This window comes from Scomber japonicus, chromosome 21 (genome assembly GCF_027409825.1).
Source record: "Scomber japonicus isolate fScoJap1 chromosome 21, fScoJap1.pri, whole genome shotgun sequence".
Taxonomy (NCBI): Eukaryota; Metazoa; Chordata; class Actinopteri; order Scombriformes; family Scombridae; genus Scomber; species Scomber japonicus.
Genome location: NC_070598.1, coordinates 10,718,138 through 10,735,291, shown reverse-complemented (window position 1 = coordinate 10,735,291; position 17,154 = coordinate 10,718,138). Strand labels below are relative to the sequence as shown.

The 17,154-nt window shown below is 39.3% G+C and overlaps 1 protein-coding gene across 1 annotated transcript; it reads left to right on the top strand.

The window, feature by feature from the left end:
- Positions 1-4,010: 4,010 nt before the first annotated feature.
- On the top strand, positions 4,011-16,969 carry rnf32 (ring finger protein 32). Its single transcript, XM_053342863.1, has 8 exons — positions 4,011-4,187; positions 6,656-6,765; positions 9,223-9,473; positions 9,567-9,709; positions 10,981-11,138; positions 11,751-11,859; positions 15,122-15,289; positions 16,742-16,969. Exons 1-8 carry the CDS (start codon positions 4,011-4,013, stop codon positions 16,967-16,969), a joined length of 1,344 nt encoding a protein of 447 aa, XP_053198838.1.
- The last annotated feature ends 185 nt before the right edge of the window (positions 16,970-17,154 follow it).

Genomic DNA, 17,154 nt, shown 5'->3' with positions numbered 1-17,154 from the left:
ACTGTTTTTGGCTAATATACTTTATAGATGCAGAATGATGCTACTTTTAGACATATTACAATTTTATCATGTTTTCCCAGTCCTTCTTTAACAGTCCATGACTCAAATATCGGTTATGACATACAGTATTCAAGCCACAACCTTACTTTTTTCCAATATCCAACTTTCCCATCCCCCCACCAGTTTGCAAGCTGTCTCTCAAGGTCTTCTGTTCTCACCTGAATGCACCATGGGAAATGCAATTAAGTGGTGACAGTCAAACATCAGCAACTTCAAGCTTCCAACTTACAAATGTATTCTATGCCGCAGGATAAACCCTCACATTTACCGTAACTTCTCATTACTGGAAGGAAATCTTGATAGTAAATAAATAGATGGTTAGTTATTGTAAGTGTTGGGTTTATGTCATTACTATAGAGCTATTTGAGTGCTACACTAAAAACTGAGTTGCATAAATAAACATTCATCAGGTGATCGGAGGAATACATTTGACGAGACAGATTATGGAAACAAAAACATCTGTGGGCTCACCTTTGGCACATTGAGCAGCAAGTAAATAAGTGTTGCTACTTTTCCTTTCATCACGAACTAAAATTACAACAAGAAAGCAAAAGACTGCGCTTGTTTGGCAGTATCTCCCAACGCTTTGAAGTGTACGAGTGATGGTGAATGACTTGACGTCTGAATGGTGAAGCAACATATGTCATTTAGACTTTAGATGTTTTTTTTGGGGCTGGGGTGATTGTTTTTGCTTTTGACAATTGAATTGTTTGGGGTTGTTTTACCAGAGTTAATGTTTGACGGCTTAATGCCAAGCATGCTAAACGTGATGGTGAATGGTAAAAATACATTGTGTATGTATTATAGCAATGATTTCTAACCAATATTTAATTTTTCTTTCATAGTGTTAAAATTGTATTATTTCAGTGCTTTATAGAAGTTATTTCATACTTATGAACTTAATCCTTTTTGGTTTTGGTCTTGAATGACACCATTCACACCAACACCCTGCCAAGCCAATCAGGGTTGATGTATTAACCTTTGGCAGGAGTGTTATCCTATTTTGCCATAGCAGTCTTAAATCATACATCCTGTTAAGCACTGTATGTATGTATGAATATTTGTATGCATGCATGTCTATGAAGAGATATGTGGAGATATATTGTATGTATGGACATGGATGTATATGTGCATATTTGACCACTTGTACTGTATTGTCTGAATTCAAGGTTCATTTAAATTGTCATTATACAATGCAAGATTGAACAAGGAAATTCAGTTAAATATATAAATATATATGCTGTGCACCTGCAAGTTTTCACAATTTGTGTTAAATAAATGTAATATGCAAGCTTTATCTGTATGTTTTCATAGTATGTGTTCATACATCTATCTATATGTCTACCAAACATTGGTAAATTTGACAAAGAGAAAGCAAAACTTGTGCTTTCCAAATATTTAATTCTAAAAATGTTTTCTGAGAAACAAGTTTGAAATATTTCCTAAAGCTGGCAGCATTTTAATGGCACCAGCTTCTTTAAAGACACAGAATTTTGTGGCTTTTCCAGTGTCAATACACTACATTCCACAAAGCTACTGAACAATAATCATGATGTTTGGGATATACTGTGATTTTCAATACATCTGAAAATGAAAAAATGTAAATCAGATGTTTTAAAGATGCTTAATTGCAATGTCTCTTTAGCACTTTAAAAAAATTGTTCTGAAGCAGTCCTAAATTGTGTGCATTGACAGGCTAAATATGGCTCTTCCCACCATGTCCCCACCCCTCGTCACCTAAATATGGACCCATCCGTTGTAGTACATGGAGGGTAGGAGGAGGAGACAGCGGGGTCCTGTGCAGACGCGGAAAGTCCCCAATTATGTGGTAATTCTAGAGAGTGATTGTGATATTTATTCTTATTGCCCAAAGAACTTGGCATTTATGAGACTCACCACAAACACATTCCCTGAAGCACAGGGAAACTTCAGGCTCTTTGCACTGGTTCAATCAGATGAAATAGCTGCTGCTGCTGATTTATGACGGAGGTGCGAAGGAAGTCTCCACCAGCCCTGCTAATTTAATTCAGGTGCTCCCTTAAAAAAATGAAATCAGTTAATTACCTTTTCAGTAGCTCCCCTTTTGAGAGGGTTGATGAATATGTCTGTACAGTAAATCTCAGCAACCATAACAAACACTGCTCCATGTGTTTGCAGTCCTCAGATTATACTTCAATGTGTTGAACTAAAAAACATCATCAAAAACTATGTCTTTAGTTCTGATGGATGTGGAAATGACATCAGACATATTTAACGCTGTATGTCAAATTAAAGTTTTCAACCAAGCATCCTTTATTTAGTGGAAATACTGCTACAGACTGTGCTTTCAACATCCTGCAAAGGTCAATCGACTGTGCTTAAAAGGTATGATTTGGCTCCACTGGATGTGTATTGTATGTAATCAGCATGGAGTCAAGATGTAAGGATGAAAGGAAATGTGTAGAAGTTGCAATGCCTCTCAGTCACAGCGGGGGCGGTCGGGTTTTCAGTGCTCATGCCTTCACAGGGCACAATTTATGGCCATTATGGTGGTCTATTTCTAGCTATTGTGATGGATTCTGCTCAATTATTGTCCATTATGGAGAAAGATGGCCGCACAACCATGCCAGAAATTACTGGTTCCCGCTGCCGTGACATTGCATTGAAATCAGCTGCATGGTTCAGCTCAGCTAAAAGTAAGTTAAACTGAAAGTCAGTTGTTCTGTGACAGATAAATGTACTGGTTCCAGTTTGTGGCTTATAACCTCTCATGACAGATTGGATATCTGTGCATTGTGAGCAGTTCAATGGAAATGTGATTTTTTTTCTTTTGTCAGATTATTTAAATGTAAAAAGAAAAAAATCTTAAATAAACAAAATCATGAACACAATTTGTGTAACTGCATTTTGTTTTTGTTTTTTCATTGTTTACTACCCAGTAATCATCAAGTGACTCCTCAAGTTCATTTGAGGACCCCTTAACTGAGTTTTGGGTTGGGAACCATTGGATTAATGCATACTCTATATTACAGGGCAATGTGTGATGGGGTTGGTGTCATGCTTCATGAGTCCATTTTTAAATCTAAGCCTATAACATGGATGCCTTCATATAGAAGGAAACACCTCACCTCACATGGTGTTGTTCCTCTTTCTTTCCTGAGGATCAGACATTTCTAATGATTTCGAAATGATGGCCTAGGCCTTCTATTGTTTGCAGATCCTTGAATGGAATCTGTCATAATATTATATTTGGTGACTGGTAGAGTTTGGCAAGTGGTTAACTGTTAAAACCACCAAGTGCCACTTGCACAGACATTCATGTTCCCCAAAGGATAAAGCCTGCTGACTTTTCCTTTAGCACCACAGTCATGTTGACATTTGTGGTTCACAGTGAAATGTCTCAGCAACTGTTGACTAGACTACCATGAAATTAAGATATTTGGTGATCCAAATACCTTCAGAATGAATTACATTCCTATCCGCCTCAACTATTTCTTGTGTTTAGTGCCAATTGTATCAGATGTTATCAGATGTTAGCATGCCAACTAACTAAACAAATACTTAATATTTTATGCCTAAATGTTCAGAAATAAAGACTCTATTTCATACATCTTTCCACTTCATCTTTCTCATCTTTGTTCACCCAGCATTCAATATCATATCATACAATTTTCACAGCTGACTTAACACAGTTGCTTACACCATCCTCTCACACACACAAACACACAAAACAGTGTAAAACTGCCTCCACACACCATAAACCCTCTTTCCTTTAAAAAAAAAAAAAAATCACTTATCATAAGCAAAACCAAAATTACTTCCTCACAGACCCTTACTCTTCTTTAGTCATATGCTTTTTCCACAATATTGCAAATTATGCTACACTGGTGCTGACCCCCACTCTACTCTATACCCTATAACTAAACCCTCCATAGCCATCCTCTTGCTTTCAATATGGTTACATCTGAATGATGGAGAAGAATTGGGAAACAGAGGGCGAGTTCCTGTTATTCCTGGCATCGGGACGCTGCAGTGGCTGTTGTCTCGCCAGAGCTCAGGCTGGCAGTCAGCACAAACTGGAGGTAATTGAGAGGGAGAAGTCCCAGCCAGTTGCAAAGGGGGGCCTCCACGGGCCTCTGAATGCCACCGTACCCCCAAGCAGACATTAATCAAAATGCCCGATCAATAACTTCTCAAGTGCTAATAAGCACTGGCACATTTTGTGATATGTGGGCCCCTTCATCATTTCAACTACCCCGAGATTTATAGGAAATCCATTGTTAGGTCCAAAGTATGAGGTAATGTAGCACTTAGTAAATGAAGTAAAACCAAAAGCCTGGGGTGATTTGTATTTCATTTATAAAGGACATGTCTAATCATTAGGAGTTCCATCTCTCTGAAAAGCAACCAAACTACTGTAACGATAGCTGTGTTCTTTTATAGCTTACTTACTCAGCAATGACGCAGGAGATAACAGCAAATAGTAAAGCCTTGCTGTCCTCCACTCCTGACTGGTTCACTCCCAGATAGCCATGGGGGACTCCTATCCACCATGGAGTGATTAAAGTCATGTTAGGGAAGCATTATGGGTCAAGTCATAAAATAATTTGATTTCTGTCCCCCTCCACTGTCTCCTATCAAAGTGATTGGTCTCCTGGTCATCTCACTGGCGGACATAATTGTTAATTAACCATTATGGGCTGCCCTCTCTCATCTATATCTCGCGGCAATTACTCATTTGACAACAATGCAATATATCACGCTGTATGATGTATGGACACGGGCCCATTTTATGAGCATGAACTGACTCAGTATCATGAAAGTGTTGCACATTTACTCACATGTCTAGATGCTTTATTTATAAGTATTGATTAGCGTCATGTTTGTTTCACATGATATTCTCTACAGGTGCCTATGATGAATCAGAGTGATTTAGTTAGTCTTGGCAGTGCTATCTCAGTTAGCACCACAGCAAATGCAGCTCCTCTGCACAGCTTCTTCTTCTTTTTTTTTTTTTTTTACCTTTCGCTTAAGTCATCAGCTCTTTGCACGTCAAGATGAGTTGTCTTTTCAAAAATACCACAGATCAGGTAAAGAGGTCCAGGGGGAAGAAAGTTAAATAAAAAGCTCTTTAAAATGGTATTCATAAAGAAAAAGACAAACACTGTCCCTGTTGAAAATAAAAGCGCACACTGAAATCCATTCTGATGACAGTTGGAAGAATGCAGGCTTTATGGGGGACTTGAGCCCCATCTTTGCCATATCTTTTAAGCATGATTATTTACTTAAAAAAACAAACCAAAGCCCCAAGTCTGGCATTGTGGACGACAGGCCTTTGATTGAGCTCTGAGCTTGAATTCTTAACTAATAAATTGTTCCACGCCTTTGTTTGAGGCATTAACAGCAGTGGTCTGCGTTTTTCTTGCCTTAATCTCAAGAATGCAGCAGCCTCTTGAGAAGCTCAGGGGTTTCCTCCTCTCCCAGAGCCAGGTCTTCACTTTGTTTTCTTAGAGGACTCCCTGGATTGACAGGCCTCACCGTTAGCCCTCTCCCCGGCCATCTGTTTTCACCGATTCTGACTGAGCACATCAAAGTCAATCAAGGCTGCAAAGCATTTTAAAAGTCACACACCCCCACGCTGTGTGTGAGAAATAAAGCAAACTTTTCATCAGGAGCACAAAAAGAGACGGTTTGGACTGCGTGTTTGTGTGTATGTTTTTTTCATGTAAGGGGTGACCTGGGAGGGATCCCTTAGCTCACAGCACAGGTATGAGCAGCTTAGCTTTGTTCAGCTTCTGCTCTGACGACAGCTCGGTGAGTCACACAGACACATAGACTAACCTCCTTTGGTCAGGTTCCAACTATTCACTGACAACTGCCTGACAATAAAATAATCATTAGACACTGCACACAGTTTTCAAGGAGCGAAATTGATTTTGCATGGTGATAGAAGGGGATAGACATAGAAAACTTTGTAACTGTAAAGCAATCAGCAGTGATGGAAGAAGTATCCATATCCTCTACTGATGTAGTACCACAGTAGAAATACTGCAAAGATGGAAAATTATAGAAAATGTTTCAAATGTTTAAATATATTTTGCTCTTAAGCATAAGAAGTAAAACAACTGTCCTTTGCTATTGTTATATTATATTCATATTTTTGTATATAACATATTGGATTATTATTACTGATACATTTTGGTAATATTTCAACATTGTAGCTGATCAAGTGGGAGCAATTTAAATCTACATATTGTTTGGTAGTTTAATTTAGAGGGGAGTGGGGCAATGTTAATGGTCTCACTTGTGTTTTAATGTGTGTATAATCCCATTCAAATAAGAACTGTTGTGTTTTCATTACCTTAGAACGAGCCCTTCATATCTACATATGGAGTGGGTCAGTCAGAGTTTTTTTACACGGAATAGTCCTTTCATAGTGTTGACTACATAATATAGTGGATTATTATAATTGATGAGTAAACATGTAAGCGGCACTTTAAATTTCGCTGGTTTGCAGGAAACTAATGTCGTCGTTCAAAGACCCTACACATCCACAGTGCACCCCACATGTAGCCTATTTTCACTTATTTACTTATTTGCTTACACGTCTTTCCAGGACTTTGTAAGGCTAGGCTTGGTTAACGCCTCTCTCACTGTGTTGTTTTCGTTGTGGGACAAGTTACAACTTTATCATTCTTACTGGTACGTCGACTTTGGTGACCTCACGTAAATCCCAGCACAGCTTTGCTCAAATCCAACCTGTGCAGGTCTAATCAGCCACATTAACTGCAAACACTTGTATCCAGAGCCTTTAATCTATAATAACTCATCGTATTGAACCATATTTTATAAGTTAATCATATGTTTTGTATATAGGATTAGAGGAACTATTAATTATAGCTGTCAGATAAAGGTAATGCGAGGTAATGAAATGGCATATTTTCCTCTGAAATGTAGTGGAGTAGAGGTATCAAGTTGCATAAACTGGAAAATAAAGTACCTCAAAATTGTATGTGTAAACCGTAAATAAAAGAAGTTCTTTTACCAACTTTAAATTACTGTTAGAATTGCAAGCACCAGTTCAAAGTTTAAATGCCATAATTTACAAGCCTTAAATAGCATGGTTTACAATATCCTTAGGCTATATATGCACTTCAGAAACTCATATTATTACACACATTATATAAACATTACATAATTGTGACCTGGTTATACTCAATACACAAGATCCAGAATAAACTGTAACATGAAATTGCTATTCCAAAATTTTGATTTTAGTGATGATACATGATATAAAAGACTTGTCTCCATTCAACCAGGCGGCAGCAGGGTAGTTTCATTAGAAGGCTTAAATACAGACAATAATAAAGGAGGGATGGAATAAACTGTACGATAATACAAAAATCAAATCAACAATAAATGAACAAGATAAGAAAATCAGCTGCACTATCAGAGAGGCTTGTGTATACCACTCAATTCTGCACAGATGCAAGATGGCTGCTCCACCACTCTAACCTCTTTAACACAGCAGAAACTCCCCACTAGAAAAATAAAACAGAATATGACCCGTTGAATCAATTAGTTAAAGGCACACTAAAATCTAAAACATTGGTTAGCCCTCTTAGTAGTAGTGTCTTTGTTTGAAAACTTGCTACATGTGTCCCCTCTCCCAGTCAGAGACATGACTGGAATCTTGAGCTGACAGAAAGTGAGGAATTGTATCCATAATTTGGAAAAAAAAAAAAAGGCCTGAAGAGAGAATGCACAGTGTTGGTTGCTAAATATGTCACTTCCTGTCACAACAAAGAGAAAAGACGTCAGCCGCGGTGGGCATCATCATCAACCATTTAACTAGCAGGACACATATAAATACACATTTCAACTTATACTTGTACGTACCATATTGGACGCCGCCATTTCCTTTTGTTTCTTTGATTTTAGGTTTTTTTTAATATACTAATGGCTGTCTTGTGTTATCCCCACTGACATATTTATTTTATTACCAGTAGACACTTTCATTGCTTATGTTTGACTTGTACTGATAAAGTCACATTGAAATTGTACCAATACTAACTTGATTACTTATATTACATACTGGCCAATAGGCCTATATGCCTACATATAATTTCATTCATTATTTCATTATCCATTTCATTTTATAATCTGTTAATGATATTCAAATTATTTTATGTTAATGTCAATCCTTAACATTGTCTTTCATAATTAAAATTGGCACCTTTTAACAGACTCTGCCACTTGCCTGGGTCCTAGTGCTAGCCAGTCTGTAACCTTCACTTCCACATAAAGATGTCAAACACACTGACTACACGATTGATTTTCTAGTGTGTGTGTGTGTGTGTGTGTGTGTGTGTGTGTGTGTGTGTGTGTTATTAATGGGAATACAATAAGTAATCAGATGTTTGAGCTCAGCCAATCAGAGGAAGCTCCGTGGTGGAGACGGGAAGGGCGGGGCTTGGTTACCTAGTAACCACTCAAACACTGTCTTGATAGGATGGCAATGCGGAAGGTTTGGATTTTTCGCACCTCTTCACTCCTAATTTAGCCATTTGTAAATTAGTTAAGCAATTTAAATGTGATTATTTGAAGAACTGTGGTAAATGTGTCGTCAGGTTTTCTTCCTGTGTGTACATTTAGACTGTCTTGATAGCTTAAAAGCGTGTGGGACGAAGATAAGTCACCCCGTTGTCTGTTTTGCACCTGCTAGCTCAAGTTAATTAGTTAATTAGAAAGCCAACACACTGAGCCTTACGCGGTCCTGTTCACAGTCAATAACCAATATATTATTTTATTTGTGTGCAAAATGAGATTAGACTCTCTCCACTCTTCAGAAAATAGACTGTAGATGAGTTGTGTGTCGGTTTTCAAGAGTAAATTCTTAGAAACACTCATTGCTGCATTAGTGATTAATCCTTTGTAATTCAACATCTTCCATTTTACTATGCAGATATATGTTCAACCTCACATAAACAAGCAGTGATCAACACAATTCCTACACAATATCAGAGGAGGCGATAAATGACAATACCTATATAGTTTAGTTCAGTGAGGTTCAGGATGCATCTATCTGTATGTATTGTTGTCTTTATACTTAACCTGATCTAAAATAAGTAAAAAGGTCTCGCCAAAATGGTGCTGCTTAAATGAATACGTTTCTAAATGCAGTGTTGAACATATTTTCCAGAACTTGACGACTAAAGATAACAAGAAGTTGGTGATCACCTCAGCTGCCTTTCAAGATCACATCACACGGACCCTGCTGCAGCTGAATGTCTCACTTTCTGACCCTTTGCTGACATGCAAAAGAAAAGCACCCAGAAATCCACAAGCAAGAAAAAGAGTGGGAAAGGGTCTGCAAGATGGACAAGAAGAGGGAGAATATGTGCTTGATGCTGCTCCACCTCCTTTAACATTAGGTAAACCACTCTGCGAAAATTGGATATGTCTGACACCTTCTTCATGTTATTCCTTCATGAATATCTCAAGTGTATTTCCAATATTTCTTCTAGCACAGAAAATGGGTTTGGTGGCGACCCCAGCAGGGAGACTGACAGAGGACGAATGGACTCAGGCAAAGGCGAGGTCTGTTCAGCAGGGGGAATCAGCACAGCCCTGTGCAATATGCAAGGAGGAGTTTTGCCTCCAGCCTCAGGTATTCCCCAACACAGTAGTTACTGTTAACACTCTGTGAGAGAGTTCTTTCTTTCTCTTCTAACATGTTTTCAATGTTCTGTGACTGTCCTGGGGGGAAGCCTGTGTTTCTGTAGACACATGCACACAGAGCCCCCACCCCTCCCCCCTGCAGTTCCTGTATGTTTTAATCTGTGTAGACAACTGTACAAATTTACCTATACTGCCTTGGAACTCAACTGTGACGTGATGATGTAGCAATCAGTGTGTTACTGTGAGGGTCATTCAGTCTTTTACACCTTTCCGATCCCCTTTTAAGATGCCAATCTCCTCAAGAATGTGGGTCTAGTATAGGCCGCCTCACAAAGCACAGTTGCCATAGATGCACGTGTAAATATTAGTTAGACTCAGGGAGAAAAAAGTTAATTAGAGCCTTAACAAGTGAAAGTGACAAGTAGGAATCTTTGTCGATTTGGCTTTTTTTGCAAGCTTTCATATTCTAACAATGCATTTGTTCACTATAGTCTTGTGTTGCATTTAAGCATTAATATGACAATGCCTACAATAGTAGTCGTATGTAGACTGAAATATTTATTACTCAGATTATTTTAGCACCAACAAGGAATTGTCTGTAATAGCTCAGATTTTAAAATGAAAAAGTTCCAGTGCTTCCTATTAAATTTTTATTCCATTTCTATGTGTCTGACCATTAACTGTAGCTTGTAGTGAGAAGTGAAATTTCTCTCTGGTCTAATGGCTTGTCGAGCTCCTGGAAATTGTACACTGCAGGGGGCCCTTTCACCGGTGATGGAGTGTGTTGGCCAGGCCAAAAACAATGGGAAATCAATATGCCTCCCCCCTGCCCTCTAGAGATCTGAGTAAACTGGTTTGTGTGCCAAGCCCCATAGCTGTGGCTGTCTTCTTTCACACGATAAAAGAGTCCCTCTTACAGGTAGAGGAGCCTATAGTCCAGGTTCCAGCCGGCCCACTGGGGGTCATGCTGATTCCCTCTATCCTCTTGGCAAATAACACTTCAAGGCAGATACACACTTTCACACACGTGCATGAATACACACAGATTTAGCATGGCTTAAAACACACACAAACAAAAACCACATGTGCACAGATGGTATTTGAGAGTCTCCCAGAGCATCCTCAAGAGTCAAGGAAACGCATAGTCAGTTAACCTATGAAATATAAACTTATAGATTGATTCATTTTTGTTTCATTGCATGTGTGATACTGTTTAAATGTCATATAGATTAAGTAACCCATGTCACACTCTCTTTTTAGGTGTTGCTGTCTTGCTCTCATGTGTTTCACAGAGCATGTCTGCAAGCCTTTGAGATGTTTTCTGGGAGGAAGTGCTGCCCAATGTGCAGGAGGGAACAGTATGAAACACGGGTGATCCATGATGCAGCATGCCTTTTCAGACACCAGTGTGCCACCAGGTAAATGCACAAAGCAGAGATATAAAATATGACATCACAAATTAGTTTGAATGTGTTAAAATAAACGATAGAACAGATACTCCCATTCACATAGAGCAAACTGAGAATTGTACATCACACAAGTCATTTTCACAACATCAACATCCTCCAGCTAGTGCTAAAAGAAAACTCATCCTTAAATACTAAAATATACTTTATGTATAAACTATTTATGGTCTGATGTAAGTCAAGAAATATTTCAACCGATAGAAGACTTAATAATTGCAGGAAAAAACATCCACACATAAACAGATGTTGTAAAATTCAATTTACATTTCACTTAATGGGCATTACATTTAAAATATGAAGCTGCACATATAGTTTTTCAATTATAAAATACATGCTGCTTTTACATGAGACACTAATGTCTTTATGAGTAGCGGCCACACCTGCAGTTCTACTTTGGTTGAATTTTTGCATGTGAAAAATTAAATCATTACATAACAATTAGTAAACACAGTATGTTTCTCAAACCTCTGCAAAGTGAGATTTTGACCACATTCATGTAACTGTTTTGCATCACGTTAGATTATCTGATGTTGTCTCTTTGGGAATTTATTTTGTTGTGTGTAGAATTCAAGCCTGCTGGCGAGGCTACGTTGCTCGAAAGTGGTACAGAAATATGAGGAAAACCATCTGCCCAAAAGACAAACGGCTAAGACGGAAATTCTTCGAAGCAAAGGTGAGTTTGGACTTAAACTCTGCAGTGATCTCATCTGGGAATTTATGAAACATCCCTTTCATTTAATAGAATAACATCATTAAGTCTCCTTCTCTAACTACATTGCACCCTGACATTCTTTGAGTGTTCAGTTGGTCAAATAAAGATTGTGGCAAGCATCACATCTGAGGGTTGAGGCACAGGTTTCAGGGACTCTTTGACCCTGATGCTAACCTACACACACACCTTCACCTGCTGTCACCCTCTCAAGCTCCTTTGATGCCTTGTGAATCATACACTGTTTGTCCACTAATGTGGAGAGAGTTTGTGTTTTAGTCAAACAGTCTGGACATTCCAGGGTCAACACACAATGTCTCCTGTGCATGTCTGGGTCTGGTATTCCTTCATCGATCAATGTGTGTAGTCCTGTATCTGGGGCGGATGGGAGAAGGTGAAGAGGTTCAGTGTTTGGATACCTGATGCAGGTAGTCATTTCAGGCTTTGTTCTCTTGTCCTGTTTTGAAGCTATAAATCATGCATTGATTGGACATGATGGAGGGAATATTGGAGTTGGTCTCCAGTGCAGCCAGTGGATGGGGTGGCTTGACTCTGAGGCTTGTGTTGTGCCTTCACGGTGGCTCTCAGGAAAAGGGAACATTGCCACCTAGTGAACCTCCCCCATCTGAGGCCTTGGATGACCAAAGAGGACACTGGTCGCCATTTCTCTCAGCCTAACATCTTTTTTGTTACACAGTTTTTCATATAAAAGATTCAGTGTTGCAGTAATTTCGCATAGAGAATCATCCAGTGACTCTGCTTTGAAATAGTCAGAGCTCCACCAAATGTATGTCCAGTGTCTTTAAAAGACCGGGCTGTGCTTATTTCTCTGTGGAGTGTGGTAATCACGCAGAGTGCTCTTACGCTTCAAAGAGGCTGATTAAGCAAAAGTGACAAATGCGTGAGGGCCACACTTCTAATGTGTTGTAAGGGTCGGAGTGTCCTACCCATCCCCCTGTCAGTCTCCATCATCTCGCCTATAAACCATGCCTTAACATGTCACGTAAACAAAGACACAGCATTTACTGAGCCAATTAACTCTGTTCTAACACATTAGGCCATGTCCGGGTCCACATGCTCAGGAAAGAGTCATAGACACTGTCAGCCACTTTACATTCAAGTTGTGTGATTCAGCGGTCGTGGGTGGTCATGAGATTGTCTCATATCTTTTGTCACACTGAGGATGATCTTCAAGAGCTGCAAGCTGCGCAACACAGCGCTGACAGGTCTGATTGACTTGATTTTCAAGGGAAAGACTTATTTGCTTAGCTGACTGTAATGCAAACAGGCGTGTCAGTGCTGGACTGGAACCTGTGTGAGGCGGAGAAACCTATTCTCTTCATTTTCCTCGTGATAGCAGAAGGTAATAAAGCATCTTTGTACCATGAAGCCACAGGTGTTCCATGCCACAAAAAAAACAACATAAAAAAACCTCCCACACATCAGGTCCGTTTGAGAAATCTTATCAGCTGATCATGATGCCCAGCTTTCAATTTTTACTCGTTTCGGAGGTCCGACCCTGAGTCAACACATTAAGGGGGACACTACCGGCGTCTAGATGTATTGCTGTGAGATAACACCTCTACACTCCACCTCCATCTCCCTTTCCCCCCACCCCTTGTGTCCTCTCCCATCCGCATCTACCGTGGAGCAAGGCAAAGTTCACCAGAGGCTGTACTGTTTGTCTTAACTGTCGAAAAGTCAGCCAGGCTCATAAAACCCTTCATCCGAATGGTTAACAGTTGTTTAATTAGTGATAAAAGCCGAGCTGTAAAGCAATTCTGATGTCACTGTGACAGGCTAAGAGATGGGGTTTGTATTTGTGTGCTTGTGTGTGTGTGTCAGAGACATAGAGCAAGTGCATATGTGCCAACAGGTGCTAAAGGTAATTACATGACTTTTTCCAGGTGTTGTGTAACACGTTCATGTAGAGCTGCAACCGTAACTGACATAAAATAATGTGCATGATTGATGATCAATTTATCATTTATTGTCATTTTTCAAACTAAAATTTTAAAAACTCCCTTGTTGCAGCTCCCTTTTCCTCAATTTTGAGGATTATTCTGCTTTTTTGTCTTATGTAATTATAAATGGAATATCTCAACATTTTTTACCATTATTCAGAGAAGATGGTCGATTTGAGGATGTTGCTTTGGGCTGTAGGAAACTCTGATGGGCATTTTTCACTTTAAAAAAAAATTATAGACCAAAGAATCAGGAAAATAATAAAGCGTTAGTTTCAGTTCCATAGTACTATATCATTTTCTGTAAACGCATAATGTGATTGAACTAGTGAAAAAAAATCTAATTACAAGGTCCATTTACTCTTTTCTTGAGCTTTCAGCCACATCTCATGGCCTTCCATCAGTGGATGGAGTTTGTTCAGTTGTCATGGAGATGGTTTAGTTACTATCAATTAGTTGCAAAAATGTCGTCTCTTTTGTCACAAACTGCAGTATGAATCTATGTAAACTGTTCAGTTACATGTGCCTTCAAAACTTACGGTATATATATAAATAGCATATTCATTGACCATTGAATATGTTTTTGATATAAACATTTATATCCATATGTGGGTGTTAATTGTTGCTTAGCAACAGCTGCTGTAAATGGGAGACAACAGACACTGGATAGAAGTCCTTTAAAGATGGTTTGATAATGGAAAAAGTGACTTGGCATTTAAACGAATAGATAAGCTTTATTTAACATTTGCATCCTAGAAATATAAGAATAACTGTCAGATGTTATAACCAGGTGAGGATCAGTTGATGTCTAGGAGCCTGCCTGCTGGCTAAATCCAGACATGTTGTGTTTTCGACACATCTAAACTAATTAGAAGTTATTTCACTGGATAGAAATGTAAATTAATTCCATAAAACTTCATATGAAATGATCAGTAATTCTTTAGTTTTTCTGCATCCAGTCACTTTGTACAAGACAGAGGCGAGAACATGTTTATGTGAGTTTGTATGAAATGTGTCAGATGTGTGTGTTTCCACGTTTCCCAGCACTGTCTTCCCCTTTTTTTTTACTGGTTTCCATTAATTCTCCATGTTAGTGGGAGACATGACTGTATTGATCTGGCTGTTTAACAACTGCACCCTGTCAGCGTGCCTCAGCCATTACAATACACATACACAATTAGCCTTCGCCGAAAACACGACTCTATTGTGTATCTGAATGAAACATGCCTCTTTTGTGCCACTAAAATGGTTTTTCTAATTAGTTGCAGGAGTTGAATGACAGCTTTGTCCGATACTGTCACACCGACACGGAGGCTTTTCTGAGTGATATCGACCGCTCCCTGTCATCAAGCAGGCGAGTGTTCCAGCAGCTGGAGAGAAAGCACGTCCCCGAACCTCAGGAGAACGACTGGGACCGAATACAGAGCCAGGTCAGGAACAAGACACTCCAGTGAACCAGAAGCCGTATCATTAAACAAAAAAATATCTAATCCTAGTCTAATTCTTCTCCCAGCCTTGCCTCTTCCCTTGACATGTTAATGCTTGCATGGGGATGCCAGCATCACAGCTGCTATATAGAGAGTACACATCTCTCCAGAGGTGATCATTCACTTTACCAAATGAATGGCAGCAGGTAGGCCAATAATCCTCTGTGTTTACAAAAAACACGAGCCAGTCTGATAATGCACGGCAGGCTTTTCATCGCCTGGATGGCTGCGAAGGAACTGAAAAGACATTAAGATTTGCTGTTCCATAAGGCTCTATTGTTGGCTGTCATTGCAGCCAGTACCATTTTCCGTAAAGGGGGTGGGGTGTGTGCAGAGAAGATGCCCCCCCCCCTCCTCTTCATCTTTATCTGGTGTGAAAAGGTTTTGCACAAGGCAGGAGTGGCTCAGCCTTGACATGGAGTATCAAACAGTGAATGTGCTTTCAACACATGCCTTGCACCTTTTTCATGGGTGCAAACTCTATAAAGCGGAGTGCAGCTCGTTATGAAACATTTAACGGCCGTGCATGTCGGGCCCTAAAGACAGCAGGCTGTATCTGGTTAATCACGCGTGTTGCTTTGTTTTTATAAAGATCACTGATAAACATGTTCCTCATGTTGGCTCAAACCTGCCAGATAGTTGCCAATAGATTCGGTTGTTGCAGTTCTTCATTTTTACAGGATCGGCTCACAGATTTTCAAGTCTGTCCTAAAACAACAGTCAGGTGCCCAAATGAATATTGACACACGTTTTTCTGGCTGTAATCATTCCTCTTGTTCATACCGACCATTAGAAGATCCTCTGATAACACACTTTCAGTGTAAGTGATCCACAGCCCTCCTTCTGTGCAAAAAGTGTATTTTAAAGTATATTTGAAGCGAATATGAGGCTTCAGTCGACAAATTAGTCAAATCAAGTCTGTGTCTTTCAAATCAAGTCATTTTGTGCCAAATTCCCTTTTCTTTTGTGGTCCCTCCACTGCAATTGAACAGGGAAACTTTCCCTTGAGAAAAAGAAAGAAGAGATTTTTGTAACTGAAAAGACTGGAAGATATCCTCTTTACTAGACTAACTCAGACTGCTGAAGCCTCACATTATCTTAAACTTTTAAATACATTTAAGCTCAAATAGAGGACTGTGACTTTTGTCCTTCTTCGCTCACACTGTAAGAGAGAATCTTCTAATGATCAGTATGAACAGGAGGAATAATTAAATCCAGCAAAACCTGTTTCAGTGTTCATTTAAGCACCTGACTATTGAACCTATCCTTTAATACCCCCTAATCAACATGGCAGTTAAGTTTATACAAATAGTCTTATAGTCTATAGCCCTCTGTAACAGGAGGTATAAAGATTTTAAGCCAATCATGAATATTGTTTGTTTTTATCTCTGACAGGTTATCCACAGAGGTGTCTGGGACTGCCCCATCTGCCTGACCGCACTTTATAGTCCCAGCCTCACAACACAAGCTGGTGGATCAAAACAACAACATAGACGCACAGTGCTCCTGTCCTGTTCTCACCTCTTTCACCAGCTCTGTTTAGAGGTGTTCGAGGCCTTCACTGCAGACAGCAGACCAACTTGCCCCCTTTGCAGATCAGTCTACCACAAAAAACTCATCTAAACCAGGTAGAGATGGCATTTTGCATCATCCCACATAGTAAGATTTGTAAGCTAGGGTACCTTTCATTATACACAAAGAAACATCTACATCTTACAAAGACAAGTTTAAGGAAAAAACTGTTGAACATTTTGGGAAATAAGGTCATTCCCATTATTACTGGGAGTTAGAGGAGAAGATCAATACCA

Coding starts and splice junctions, on each gene's coding strand:
- rnf32 (XM_053342863.1), top strand. CDS start 4,011: ATGGAGAAGAATTGGGAAACAGAGGGCGAGTTCCTGTTATTCCTGGCA. Junction 6,766..9,222: donor GTCGACTTTGGTGACCTCAC/GTAAATCCCAGC, acceptor TTCTAAATGCAG/TGTTGAACATATTTTCCAGA. Junction 9,710..10,980: donor AGTTTTGCCTCCAGCCTCAG/GTATTCCCCAAC, acceptor CTCTCTTTTTAG/GTGTTGCTGTCTTGCTCTCA.